This window comes from Scomber japonicus, chromosome 1, assembly GCF_027409825.1.
Source record: "Scomber japonicus isolate fScoJap1 chromosome 1, fScoJap1.pri, whole genome shotgun sequence".
NCBI lineage: Eukaryota > Metazoa > Chordata > Actinopteri > Scombriformes > Scombridae > Scomber > Scomber japonicus.
Genome location: NC_070578.1, coordinates 14,687,103 through 14,701,942, shown reverse-complemented (window position 1 = coordinate 14,701,942; position 14,840 = coordinate 14,687,103). Strand labels below are relative to the sequence as shown.

Genomic DNA, 14,840 nt, shown 5'->3' with positions numbered 1-14,840 from the left:
TTTTTAAATAGCTTCTGGCAGACCTATGAGTAATATATCAGTCTATAATGAGTTATTAAACTTGAATAAACTGTTAGTTTGCCTGTCACACGTTTTTTAAATGATTAATATTTATACTTAGCCTCTCATTACGATTCTGCAAGTGCTCAGCCAGACGACATAAGCGAGACACGCAGAATATAGATGTTTGATGGGGTTTTTTTTTTCTCCAGCTGTTCGTATTAATTGGGAACTAAAACAAAGGCACATGTGGCCGGTGGCTCCGCCTCAGCCATGTGACAGTGTGCAGGGGCTGGCTGAGTCAGCCGGCCCGTCATGCAGCGTCAGTCTGGAGTCGCACAATTATGAAAAAGCAACCTTCCGCTGGAGCTGCAGCCGAAGCGGATCTCTCCAACCTCCACCGGGCTTTCCTTCCAAGGCTAACCGACAGAGCCACTGATAGATGGATAAAAGCCACGACGCAGCTCTTCCTGAGTCTCAACGGTGAAGAGAATGGTAAGTAATCCCTTGTGAGCGCTCAGCTGCCTCCTCTGGTTTTAATAGTCTTGTCAAATTGGCGCTGAGGATCGTCGTGACTGATCGGGGGTTTGAGTGGCAGGTCCCCCCCGTATGCATGCTGCCTCCTGCCTGTCAGGCACCCAGCCGAGAGCCGGGTGGTGTTTGCTGTGTTTGCTGACTGTCTGCCCGCTCAACAGAGACACTCAGAGCTGGACATAAGCAGCAAAGTGCGCTCCGGTGAGACACTGTCTGGCAAGAAAACCCCAAAAATCACACACGGACGTTAGCAGGCTAAACAGCTAGCTCGCTAGCGCTATATGCTAGGTACTTAACCCAAGCTAACTAGCTGCGGCAGCTGCCTGATGTTAGCAGCGGTTTTAGTGCTACAAAACATAAAGAAGACAACAGAGGCACTGAGCAGAAAGAAGAGTGCTGTTCAGAGCAGCTGGCACTTGTTTAAGACACATTTCTGCCAGCTGTCCCAGATGTCGGGACAAGGCACGCTGTCATTGCCAGTAACAAGTCAATGCCACCTTGAGTGGCTGCCAAGTGCGTCTAAACTGAATGGCTTGTGGAAAAGTTTAGAGATGCTGAAATAGTTAATTTGCTGTCTCAGACCTAAGTTAAACCCCTGTACGCCAAGTCATTGCTGTTTTCTGAAAGTTAAATGCCTCACAGGCCTGCTGCAGACATTGCTGAGAGAAGACTGGGCTCAACGTTATGTTTTTTAAGATGTCATTTATCCTCTTTCTCGGCCTTACAAGAAACACGGCCTCCCTCTTTCTCCCAAGAATTTCCTGTCTAGTCCTTTTCTGGAGTGGTAGGTGGAAGAGCTGAGGGTGAACGGAGAGAGTAGATGCTATTATTGTGTCAGGGTTGGGAGTCAGATTTGTCCACAGTGTGTTGTTAGTACACTGTGTGTTTAGAGCTGGGTCATAATGGAATTTCCAACTCTTTAAAATCATGATGTCTCTATGTATTATGATTTTAGTACATTTTGCTGAGGAAAAGGGTATTGACCTAAATTCAGTCATTTAAATACATTACTCAAATACTAAATCAGAAGTCATAATACAATTTTAACATTGATATTAGTTAATCCTACTCCTTAATTAAGCATGGACCTAGAGATATTTATTGTTCATTTAACTCCATCTGATACATTTGTAACTGTATTGTGGCCTATAAGAATAGGGACATATCATCACCCAAATCACTGATCAATTCTGATCTTGTATCACAATATTGATATTCTTTCACCACACCTCTCTCCACTGTGGTGCGTTTCGTCTTTTACCTCCCTGCAAAACTGTCTTTATTTCCCACCATGTTAGCCTGAGCCGGTCACATGCCCCAGCTTACCCCTGGATGAGGGCCGCTGCTGTGCTGCTGCTCCAAGCAGTCTGACAGTGCAGCAGGGATCACCACTAACTGCACGATGTGAACCGATACTGGGTCACCACAGTAGTCGGCGTGATATGATCTGTATCACCAATCGGTAATAAAGCTTTATTATTGCAAGTCACAGTTTCTTACGTAACACAAGCTGGTTGAACTGGTCATCAGCTCAGGGTTTAGTGTTGTGTGAGCTGGTAGAAAATGGTCTTGCATCATTGTGTTGTGCTCCCGTATAAACTCATGCACTGGTTGTGTGTGTGTGTGTGTGTGTGTGTGTGTGTGTGTGTGTGTGTGTGTGTGTGTGTGTGTGTGTGATGCGTGTTTTGGCCTGAAGAGTGACCGTGGCGTGCTTCTCTGAGCTCTGTTATCTCACGCTCTAATCCGTTAGCACCGCACACACAAGCCCATTTGGAAGATGACTGATAACGTTTTTCCAGTGGCCTTGAACTGGGCTTTCAAAAAAAGAAGAAAAAAATTGTCATAGTCTCAGTTTGTTGATTTTATGAATGGAGCGCACCCCTGTTGTCCTTATCCAGCTGATCATTACCCCGCTGCTCTGCAGAGCTTGAGCTTCTGGTAAGGCACACAGCTGACTGTGCTCGAGTACTCTATTAGCACTGAATGGAATTGCAACTTAGTATCCTGAATCTCTTCTCACGTAGATGCCTGTTTATAGTAGTCTCTTTTTTTGAGCACTTCTCTCTGTGCTTGCTGCTATCTCATAACCTTAGCCTAATTTAACTTGTATTTTGTCAGGCTAACACAACCACTAGTATCAGATGTGCCAAGTCATCACATGCTTTACATTACTAGGTTATACAGCTGCCTGGAGTTAGGACAGCATGGCATCAGCCCATGCTGTGCATCAGCCGTGCCCAGGGGCACCAGTGTGAGGGCCGTCACACTTTGGTCTCATGACTGTATGAGCTGACTTAACTTCTGTGTGCAACCTTCCAGGAGTGTTATCTGCAGGCTATAATCAACTATTTCTCTCTATTTAGCATCTTTTATAGGCCTAGATCTTACAACAGCTGATATGTGCTAATAATTAAAGCCTGTGTTTGTTAAAATGTTTCTTCTTAATGTGTGATATATCCTTTTTTTAATGAAGCCAATATAAATGCCTTTTGACTTGATCATCAAATATATATAGATATTTGAACACACTATTTTGTGTTAGGAATTTAACATTTTACAGGTACTAGCTGTAAACCTGAAACTTCTACATCGGCCACACTTAAGTCATCAAAATTGTGACGTTCGATGTAAACTGACTTTGCCTGCTGTGACATGTGTGTAAAGATTTCATGCTTGTAGAAATTCATTCAGTCACTATATTTTAAAATAATGATTATCCTAACACCTTGCACTCCTAAATTACATCTACTAGCCCTCCTTTGCACACGGGCCCTCCTCAAACACTTTGCTCTGAGTGGCTCTGTCATCAATGTACATGCTATGATTTCAGTGTTTGAGTCATCACATGCACACACAATTATGAACACTCTTTTTTTTTTCTTTTTTTTTGCAGCACACATTTGCACCGCTGTTTTTTTTTTATTTTATACAAATAAATAAATAAAGACTTGGCCTCGACCGATATAAAAACACAATTAGAAGCAGATCTGAAAGGTAAATGCTCAAATACCCAGAACTAATGCTAATGCTTTTTAATGTGCGTGTCAGTATTCAGAGACATGATAGACTTGAGTCGTGAGTTTATTTAGGCAGACATACTGTAGCGTAAAGGAGTCTTGACCTTGGATTTGTCTCAGATGACTTGAGACATGACTCGGTCGTCCCCCAAAAGACTTGAAAGCGGTTTAGCACTTAGGTTGGTGTTAAATAGTGGTTAGTACTTCTGTATCATTTATTGTAAAGCTATTGCTAATTATTATCAATCCCCCATCTGTAAAATCTATAATCGAAGTCTATAGAATGTCAGAATATAATGAAAATGGCCTTTGAATGTTTTTTTTTGTTTTGTTTTTTTTGCTTGACCAACAATCCAAAACCCAAAGATATTCAATTTACTGTCCAATAAAACATAAGTAAACAGCAAATATTCCCATCCATGAAAGCTGGAACCAAGAAACTCATGGCATTTCTGCTCTAAAAACTTAAATAATTACATTTTTGCCTATTAATGTTCTCTTAATCAATGGTTTATCTTTTCAGCTCTAAGTGATTGCCCCTCCAAAATGTCTGTGTCTATACACAGACTTTTAGTACCTCTGAGGGTTGTGCAGTCCTCCTGGGATTAGATTTGATGCAAAGAGAAACAGTAGTGAGGCATTAAGGTTATGGCAAGAGAAAACTCATGACAAGAGCCTTAGCTCACTGTACCGTGGAGGATGCCCCAGTTTTTCATCCATGCTGACTACTATAGCCATATACCAGTGGATGAATTGTAATCTTTGTTTTAAAAATCAATTGTAATTATAATTAGTTGATCTATCAAACGGTGAGGGCAGGTAGTTTAATTTCTTTTTTTCTAATGAATCCAATCTTACCTCTTCCAAACGCAGACCTTTTTTCTGTCCCCCATTTCAAGTAATGGGGAACTCATTGAAGCTATATCACAGTCAGCACACTTTGATACCAATTTCTCAAAGTAAATGGAAAACCCCACAGAAGTTAATATTGTTCCCTAAGACAGTCTTTGAGAACCATTCTTCTATTTGACTACCACTCACGCTGAAGGCTGACCTCGTAGCCTCCAGTCCTTTCTAATGGGTAATGGGATTGCCAGCCAGATGTTATCTCCCCCAGTATTACGTCAGACAGGGTTAGAGGAATGATGGGTTGACCAGCCAGCGCTGTTATATTGTTGAGAAAAAGAAGGAGGGGGAAGGAAGAGCTGCGTTGGCAACGTTACAGAGGCCAGTGACTGTGTGTTTGTGTGTATGTGTGTGTGTGTATGTGTGGTTTTTCTTTGGAGGGGGGGCATGAAAAATATAAAAGTGTGTGATTAAAATAGGTGTCTGTCTATCTAAACACACTCACTATCACAAACACTTGATAAATGTGACCACCTACACAGTTGCCCATCATTGAACTGAGAAGGTGCTGTATTGTATTTCCTACAGGAAAAAAAAGCAATCATAAAACTTGCATTGCACTGGAGCTCAGAGAAAGGAGCCAGAGAGGAAGAGGGAGGGAGTGAGGAAGTGGGAGAGTGAGTGAGTGAGTGTATGTGTGTGTGTGTGTTTTTGGCAGCGGCTCTAAAGCGCTCAAGTCTCTTTTGTTGGCTGACATTCTCAGGTACCATGGTTACAGGTTAGCAGAGCACAGTCCTGCTTTATCTCCCTCATTAACACTTTGTTAGATGGTGTTTGATCTAAATCAACACCAAAGCATTCCTCCACAATTCCACAGCACAGGTAAGTAAGGTGTGTCTCACATCTGCCACTAGTTGAGCAGGTAGTGAATCGCCATACCGTGCATTAGATTTTAGACTCAGATTAGACCACCAGCTCAATGACCAAGAGGGCACTCAAGAGTTAAAGACCTGCTGTATGTCTCTGAGGCAATGCATGAAAATAACCTCACAAATGTTAGGTGGACTAGAGGAAATCTTATGAAAAATAAACTTTTTAAAAAAAATACATGGATCTATACATTTTGCTTCTGGAGTAACTATTTTGACAGGTGTCCTAGTATTGGAAACACATCTGCAGCTCATAATATTTGATTTAAGTAAGATTACAGTAGTATTGCCAATGCTCACTAATTGGTACACCAAAATCAAACCCACCAATCAGTGTTATTAGATACAGCTGTGTCCCTAACCCTGCTGTGACATAGTTGTATGTATGTCTATGGGTTAGGGTTAGGGTTGTTTTACTGTTGATGATCATTTTCATTATCCAAGATAATGGACACGTTGCTGCTGACGTGTCTACTGACCCCTGACCCTGTCACATCCCCATACCGCCCCTACACTGCTCCTAGTGTTCATGTTCTTATTGCATCTCGCAGACACGTAGCATTCATTTCTGAGGACGTAAACAACAAACACTCCAAATGGACGCAGGTTATGTGAGGCAGCCATCATGTACTACTAGACACACATTTGTAGGGAAAGCTACTTTTGATTTGAAACCAAAAATGTAAAGGGTGGATTCACTTTTTTTTAAGACTGTCTTTAAAACAATTTTAATATTCCCATATGTGAAAAGCCTTTTGGTTTATACTAGCTGTAGAGAAACTTCTTTTAACGCAGTTTCATTGAAAGTAATGGGGGACAAAATCTCACTTTGGTGTGAAACAGCATTCTTTAAAGTTCAGCTGAAGTTAAAATGAGACTTCAGCAGTCTGTTTGACAAATCAATCCCACATTTATCAATGTCATTATTATTTTACTGACATTTCAGCACTCACTTTTGTTTTCACTTTCAAATATGAAGTTTTGATAATATGATTAGATTGGGGGTTAGTCTATGCTGTGTCGTGTACAATACACAGCAGATTGCCAGGTCATTAAATTAGATGATTAAAATGTCAGCTGCTCCCAGGATTTAAAAAAACATCTGCAATACAGATGCAACAGCAGCATCAGCAGCATGTGAACGAAATATAAAATAAAAGACAAAAAACTTTCATAGTCAGAAACATAACTCTCTGTCTAAACAGCATTTAACAGGTAACATAAGTTTTAAATAGCATTCAAGTCACCTGTCTGAGCATTGAGGACTTGCTGTAAAACACATAATGTCCTCTTAACAGTGCTGCCACTTTTTTATAAGATGGAAATTAGTGTAATCTATCAAAATAGCTTTTGTCAAGTGTAGTTGCAACTAATATAGACTTTTTCCCCTGTGGGAGATGTGAGTGTGAGCTAGTCACAGACATGTGAGTCTCTATTGTGGGTTCAATGAGTTGTGAGTGTATTAAATACATTTGTTTGCTGCCCTTGATCGGAGTGTTTGTTTAGTTTTTATAATGCTGTATGGCTGCTCTCTGGGGAATCAGTCTCACAATAATAGAGACCTCTTGAAGCGTAAGTGTGCGTAAGAGGTTTTGTGTGTAGTGCATGAATCACAGTTGGCGCTGTGTCTTTAGTAGACAACTAGGTATATATCATTGAGGCCTCTGCCCATCCACTAATCCTCTCCCACACCCCCTCCTCCCTCGTCTCTTTCTTCCCAGCCTAAGTATAATATCTAGTTTGTCTCAGACACATTCATCTGCACCCTGAGTGGCTTCTTACAGATTAACACTTGATGGAGTTTGGAGGCTGCAACCTCTCACTGATCACTCAGCTTTTAACTCAGGCCGGATCTGTACGGTAACGGTGTCGCAGTAGACTTTGAGACCTGTATGGAAAGTGCGTGCAGATCTTCAGAGGGACGAAGACGGAAAGAAGTAGAGCGATTGGTTGTGCTGAAGGGAGACTGTGGTGACTGTGGTTTGTCCAGGAGATGCATGAAGGAGCCTTGGTATGTTCCTGTACAAAGCCCTTAAACACGGAGATGAAGAGGAGGACATCCAGGTACACACTCAGTGGTTCCATGTCGGAGGTCAAGCGGTGGGATGACCTCTTAGTTTAGTACAGCCGCCTTGTTGTGGGCAGCATTGGGCATGACAGATGTCACTCGGATCACCAGAGATACAAATCTAGATATTTGGGGTAGATAAATAGTCAATGAGAGCAGTTGACATTGAAACCTTTTGGGAGCGTAGTAAAAATCATTTTGGTTGCTATTTCTTAACCAGCTTCACTCATTTACATGGAATTTGACTTGTGACATTAACTTGCAGCTAGCTCCAGCTGAAAGTAAGAGGGTACCTGCCTGGTTCTCAACATTTCCGTCCCTGGTTGTTGTAATACTATTGTTGGAGTTTTAGGAATAGTTGAAACGCTTTGGTGTGAAGCAGGTGACGGTGTTTGCAGGTTTCCCTCTTTGTGCTGGGAGGGATTAAGGGTGCTAATCGCTTGTGGGTCCCCATGAGCTGTACTGGAAGAACAATAAGACGTGAAGCCTTAATTGAAAATTCCTGTGACATAAATCCTTGTTTAAAAAAAAAAAAGAAAAAAAAAATCATTGTACTTATTGAGGCAGCGTTATGTAGTTCATAATCATTTGCAGACACCTTTTTAGATATGCATCCTGAACTGTAGTTGTCCTAATTTTACATATTACTTTTTTTGTATTTATTAAGCCTTCTAATCCCTTTTGATTTTCATAGACTAAATCTGGGATTAAGGGGTTACAAACTCCTTGTTTTGCCCTTTTAGAGTCAGTTTTTACAGAGAATTATTTTGTACTAACTGTAGTACAACAGGATAGTTCAATGCTTTATTTTCTTTTCCACTTGCTTAACCTGTCTGTGAACCTATAATGGATATTATGTCAGCGCTATTTGTGGAGCATTATTTTTAAAACACCATGTGACAATTTGTTTTGCAGATTGAATTAATTAAATGCAAATATCAAACTCAAGCATGAGGATTACCAGCTGCTAACATTATACACCTGTTTTTTCTTTGTTCACAGTCCCAGAAACCCTGGATAGAAAGTTCTTTCACCAAGAGGGAATGTGTGTACATACTTCCAGTGTCAAAGGACCCCCACAGGTATGTGTTTTTGCTCCTGTAGTGCGCCTTGTGGTGTTAGCCATGGAAACAGTGTAATTGTATGGTGTGTGTCAAGAAAGGCCTAACCACTACTCTCCAATGGGTAAATGAGTCTGTTTCCACATAATTTTAATGTTTGTCTGTCACTATAATTACAGTTTTAACTGAGAGTGAGGGCCAGTGATGAACCTGTGTCTCATATCATTTTCCACTGCTAGCGATGGGATTTCTTGTTTTATGTTTGGATTTCTCATTTGTGTTTTCTTGTCAGAACTTTTCCTATTTGGTTGATTTAAATGAAATATGAATCCAGTTTCCAGTCATTTATTTCCTTTTGTGCTGTTTTTTAATTGTAGTTTTATTCCTGAAGAGCTGGTCTGGATGTGTTTTTGTCAGATGTAACAGTTTTTTTTTTTTCCTGCACTCTTACTGGAATCTTACAAAGCAGTGTTAGATTTGTATGGAGGGCTGTTATTGGCTTGGCAGGCAAACCACTCAATTCACACAGCACCAAATCTGAATCAGAAGCACACATGTAATGGCTGAATTAAATGTACAGCAGCTAGTAGAAACCATTTGTCCAGTTATGAAGAATAGTAGAAATTAAAAAGCGAAGGCCTTCTTCCCACAGTTGCACACATTTACTGTTTAACCCCCTCTTTTGTGGGTAAGCTATTTCTGTTTTTAGTTACACTTTCAATGAGTTGCATTCCTTCCTTTCCACTTTTAAACTCACAGTGATGCTTGGTTACTCTTCTCCTTGTGTTTTCTTTTACATCAATAATTTGCTAGTGTTTTTCTTGCACTAACGACAATATGAGCTACTGCTTATAGGTGATTCAGAGGTGTTAGTGAACACAGGGACATGTAACGTTGTGACAAAGGCCTGCATGTGACTGTGATCAAAGTGAGAGTTCCCTTGGCAGGGTTCCTATCTCTCTCTCTCTCTCTTGATTCAAGGCCAATCTAACCAGGCTGCCTGCTGAGCTGACAGATAACCTTCCTTAATGTCCTCAAACAGCATTGTCTTCTGAGAACTTCCTTCTCACTAGTAGAGCTCAGCCCTCACTTTCGTCTTTTTATTATAGATGTTGATGTATCTTTGCAACCGCAGTGAGTTTATGAGTGTTTAAACCAGTGATCCATTGTGTTAAATTCCTTTCAGATGCCTTCCAGGATGCCAGATTTGTCAACAGCTAGTACGGTAAGTCTCATTTGGTTTTTGTGTCACTCATTCTTTGTTACCAGACAGGATTGGTCCACAAGAAACCTTTCTAACCTGTGACTTCACACACACACACACAAAAAAACTTTCAGCAAATTTTTGTTACTGTGCGTTTCCACTGAACTGAGACCCTCCTCAGGAAACAATTAACTTCCAGGCTTTGTTTGTCAGGATGCACATTCTCAAACTTAGGTAATTGATTGAGGCAAGAAAACAGGAGAGGCTTGAGTTGGTCATTAATTGTAATAAGAAAGACTTTGTTTTGGCTCTTTAAAATTAGAGCTCACCTGAAATGTTGAAATTCTGTCAAACCATGTCATTGTGGTTGTTTTATCAGCTTTATATCATATTACTGAGATATATTGTAGTTATGAAATGTGGTCCTTTTTTTCCAGTCTTGATGTCTATCAGTTGTTTGTTGGTCTACCAGCCATAATAAAGGAGTGAAACAGTAGCATTTGTTTTAAACAGTCTTGGCCATGTTTGATAACCAAAAACATCCCTAAATATTTCTTGTAATTAACAGCATAGTAGCTCAAATAACTGTTGATGGTCCCCTTTGGTTTCTGTTCAAATTACCAATGAAGTTATTTAGTTTGCTCGAGTTAAACAATTTTTTCTTTATTTTTGTTTGTATTCAGTGTTTCTTACCAAAATGGTAGAAGTTTTAAATTGTGATTTGTTTACAAACATTTATTTTTATTTGCTAGCAGTCTTTCTTCCTGTCTTTCCTCGCACTTTACCTTAAGTTTCCAGAAAAAGCCAATTACCTATTGTCTGAAACCTGAGGTTACTTTTCAAGGATATCAGTGTGTGTGTGTCCGTCCCCACAGATATCCGCACACCACTGCACCCATCAGCCTAGAAGTTTTGTGCACATTCATGACTATATGCTCATGGACCTCTCATGGTTGCAGTGATTCACAATTTTTGAAAAAAATGTTGTTTTATATTAAAAGTTTAAGATCAGTGGTTCCAAATGTCAGTACCTTGACAGCAGGTTGTTTTGCGAATTCAAATCAATATTGATAAGATTCCTTATGAGCTTATCGTAAATCTTAGACTTTCATCTTCAACAGTATGCATTACAACATAGCAGAAGGTATTTCCAGCAATCTGCCAGTCAAAAACAATGCTTAGCTAGACTGTTGCAGGCCACATTTTGGCTTTTGTTGTGGCTTAAAAACTGACATCCATCTTGAACTGGAGTATCTGCAGATTAATTCCATACCTGATAAATTATGATCCACTAAAGTTAGGTACAAAAAGAGATGAATAAATACTTGTATGTTATCTACCCTAGCATCTTGACCGTACACACATGGTGGAAATCTGCACTCTACTGAGTGCACTCTTTTAGTTTTGGTTTATTCTTTTAGTTTTGGTTTATTTTTGGTTTGTTTGAACAGTGATTTGTGTTTTCATTGAACTGAAGATCCATCATGTAAATGTTTTTTCTGTACTGTTTGCTGAAGGATACAATCAGTCATGGGGTGTGGCATGGATTCCTGGTACATCTGCCATGTTTTTAATGTTTCCTCCATATCATTATCCTGCTTTCTAAAACAATTGTCTAATAATACTTTTAAAATATATTATTTTAATATTATCAGAGCTATATGATATGATTTGACTTTTCATCGACATACATATACATAGACACCACATGACTGTTTCGGTCTGTTGCTGCAGTGTCATATTGGACCAGGCAAGACTGCCTATAAACAAGTAGCTTCAGTTTTTCTAGGTAAAAAGCACTATAACATTTACATTTGTATTTGTGATCTACAGGGTACAAAAAAAGTTTTGTCTCCTGTTACTTAGAACCTTGATAGTTGTAAAAACACCCACTTGTCAAGCATGGATTTCATTCATTTTCCTTGGTTAATATTTGTGGAGACATTCCGATATGATATTTAATGTATATGAAATGTGCAGAAATTTCTTTTTGACATGATGGAACTAGCCTTTTCCTTTGATGTCCATCAGTTTTTTTATTCTCCAAGTCAGAACACAGCTCATCCATGTAGATGGATGACTCAAAGAAAACGTTTGAGAAATGTCAACGTTGTGTGCTTTTAATCCAGAAAAACCTCAGCTCCCCTGTTCACGTGTATTTGTTCACAGGCAGGCGTGGTCCAATATGGCAGTAACATTGACATAAGATCCAGTGGCCAATGCAGAAATTTTACCACATTACAACTAAAATAATTACAATTTAAATCTTGCTAATAAAGCGATTTTGTTTATTGTGAAGGTGCTGCTGTGGACGGCTGGTGCGGCAGCATGTTGGCTTCACAGCCAGCTTGGCCACGAAGTACTCGGATGTGAAATTGGGGGAAAACTCCAACCTGCCCGAGTTGGAGGAGTGGTCCGTGGAAAAACACACAGAGGCGAGCCCCACTGACGCCTATGGTGTCATAAACTTCCAGGGAGGGTCTCACTCGTACAGAGCCAAGGTAGGAGGGCAAATTCTTCTATTTACTTGAGGGCAAGTTTTTTTTTATGTGAGAAGAGGGCTGGTGAGATGACTGTCACATGGATTGTGGAAAAATGATCCAACATTGTGTTCCCAGATGTTTTGTTCAAGTTTAGTTTACATGGATTTAATTGGAGTAAAAATCACTGATAAAATATTGTTCATATTGAAAACGTTGTATGCCATCAATAACAATGATTGATTGACAATTGATAAATGAATAAGGAAAAATCTTAATTGCTGGTGCACATGATTAAAATCTAGTGCTGAAACAATTAGTCAATCAATAAGTTGTCGATTTATAGAAAGTGAAAGAGCAACTATTTTGATAATCAGATAATCTTTTAAGTAATGGTTCAAGCAAAAACACCAATTATTTGTTGGGTTAACTTATCAAATGTGAGTTTTTGCTGCTTTTCTCCACTTAATGTGTTCATGCGTGAGCTTTTTGTTGTGTCTGTGTGAATGCCTGCAGTATGTGCGTCTGTCCCACGACTCGCGGCCAGAGAGCATCCTGCGGCTGATGTTGAAGGAATGGCATATGGAGCTGCCCAAGATCCTCATCTCAGTCCATGGAGGGGTTCAGAACTTTGATCTGCACCCACGCATCAAGCAAGTGGTGGGCAAGGGCCTCATCAAAGCTGCAGTCACCACCGGGGCCTGGATTCTCACTGGAGGAGTCAACACAGGTCTGTAGTCTGAGAGAGATTATTTTAGTATGTGGAAAATGCAAGTACTCCCTCCCCCCTCCTCCCTTACTAGCTGTGTATTTCAGACAGGAAAAGTCATTATTATTTTTAAGTAAGTCATCTAATTTAAGTATTTTAATGTAATTGTGGTTTTCAGCTGTGTTTCACTACAGCAACCAGAATTCAATAAACCGCTTTAGGAAATATTTAATGTCAAATTGCCTTGACAAATCATAATGGAAAATAATTTTAATTAATTTCCACCCATGCACCTTTGTAAATTGTAAATGGAAGATTCACAGAACTGTGCCTCAAATGTTCATTACATAAATGTTCGTACACAAACTTGCCACCAGCATGGTCATGCACATGCTGCAGAAGTTTTAATACTGGGCTTGAAGCATATCATTTGACTGTGTGTCGTGGCCAAGGTGTGTCTGCAGCCACAGCGCAGCGTTAAGATGATGCGGTCTGATCATAGTGTTTAAATCATTACTCACAGGGTCAATTACCCAGACCAGTGATTACTTCTAATGCCTCTCTGGCACCTGGACCAGTTGGGACAGTCCTCCGGCTCACAAATTACTGCTGAATCCATGAGATCCATCAGCTGAGGATTGTGGTTCATAAACAACTCCACGACTGATGTACCTGTTGCGGACTTGCCCCGCTCGAGGCAAATTGGCCACAGAAGCTTTGGGATCTAGCACACTTTTACCAGTCATGGATTTAAACTCAAATATATAAGTTAACAAGTCAGTCTTATTATTATGTAATTATCACTGAGACTTTTAGTGAGGCATGGCTAAGATTAAGTAGTAATAAAGTCACCTGTCCAAGATCATGGAAGTTAACTGACCGATTCTTGCATCCTGTCTAAAGGTGTGGCGAAGCACGTGGGAGACGCTCTCAAAGAACACTGTTCGAAATCATCAAAGAAAATTTGCACTATTGGGATAGCTCCGTGGGGAGTCATTGAAAACAGGAACGATCTTATCGGCAGAGACGTAAGACACATCTCTTAAAATCGAATTTCTAATTGTTGTCCCCTGTATTTTAAGAATATCACAACAAATGACCTTACTATTTGATATTGTATTGGTTTTTTTGTATTGTTACTTTGTTTTTTTAAAATCAGCATCTAATTTCTACTTCTCTGTCACCACTTAATTTCCACACAACAGATTAACGCTCCATATCAGACGCTACTGAACCCTCTCAGCAAACTAAATGTTCTCAATAGTCTCCATTCCCATTTCCTCCTGGTGGATGATGGGACAGTGGGCAGGTACGGCGCCGAGGTCAAACTGCGCCGGGACCTGGAGAAGCACATCAATCTCCAAAGAATACATGCACGTAAGAAAACCGGCAATGGAAAGCTTTCTTCAAGTACAACAGTTCCCCCCCACTCGTTTTTCTGAGAAAAATGAGATTGTACGTGATCACTTTAGATCCATTGTAGTCTGTGGTTCTTTTCTTTCATTTTGTTTGTCTCTCTTCAGTTGAATTTTGAATCGGGTGCAAAATAGAAATGTTACTGAATAAAGCTGCGTATGTGAATAGTGAACAGCACTAGTGGTGCCTTAAAGATTATTGCTGTAATTTATCGGGGACTATGTATGAAAAAGGTTATAATGTTTAATAGAGTCAGTCAGTCCTCCATCGCACGTCTCCAGTTGGTGCAAAATGCAGCCGCTCAACTCTTGACTGGAGTACGTAAGAGGGAGCACATAACTCCCATCCTGGCCTCCTTCCACTGGAGTCCATTTGATTCTTTTATTTGTTTTTAAATCTTTAAATGGTCTGGCCCCTTTTTACCTCTCTGAGCTATTCACCCCTACGCTCCTGCTCGGTGCCTCAGGTCAGCTGATCTGCTGCTCCTGGAGGTACCAAAGTCAAAACGGAAGCGCAGAGGGGATAGAGCATTTTCTGTTATGGAACAAGCTTCCTTTACATATCAGACAAGCCTCC

General features: G+C 40.2%; 1 protein-coding gene across 3 annotated transcripts in view; it reads left to right on the top strand.

The window, feature by feature from the left end:
• The first annotated feature begins 344 nt into the window (after positions 1-344).
• Positions 345-14,840, top strand: part of trpm7 (transient receptor potential cation channel, subfamily M, member 7) — a 37,573-nt gene continuing 23,077 nt past the window's right edge. For all 3 annotated transcript variants that reach the window (XR_008321476.1, XM_053320258.1, XM_053320266.1), the window contains exons 1-7: positions 345-495; positions 8,397-8,476; positions 9,642-9,680; positions 11,959-12,160; positions 12,656-12,869; positions 13,752-13,876; positions 14,054-14,225. Coding sequence is in view for 2 of the 3 variants with exons in the window: in XM_053320258.1 (XP_053176233.1) it covers positions 493-495; positions 8,397-8,476; positions 9,642-9,680; positions 11,959-12,160; positions 12,656-12,869; positions 13,752-13,876; positions 14,054-14,225 (835 nt within the window). In the remaining variant the exon portion in view is untranslated. The remainder of the gene's footprint in view (positions 496-8,396; positions 8,477-9,641; positions 9,681-11,958; positions 12,161-12,655; positions 12,870-13,751; positions 13,877-14,053; positions 14,226-14,840) is intronic.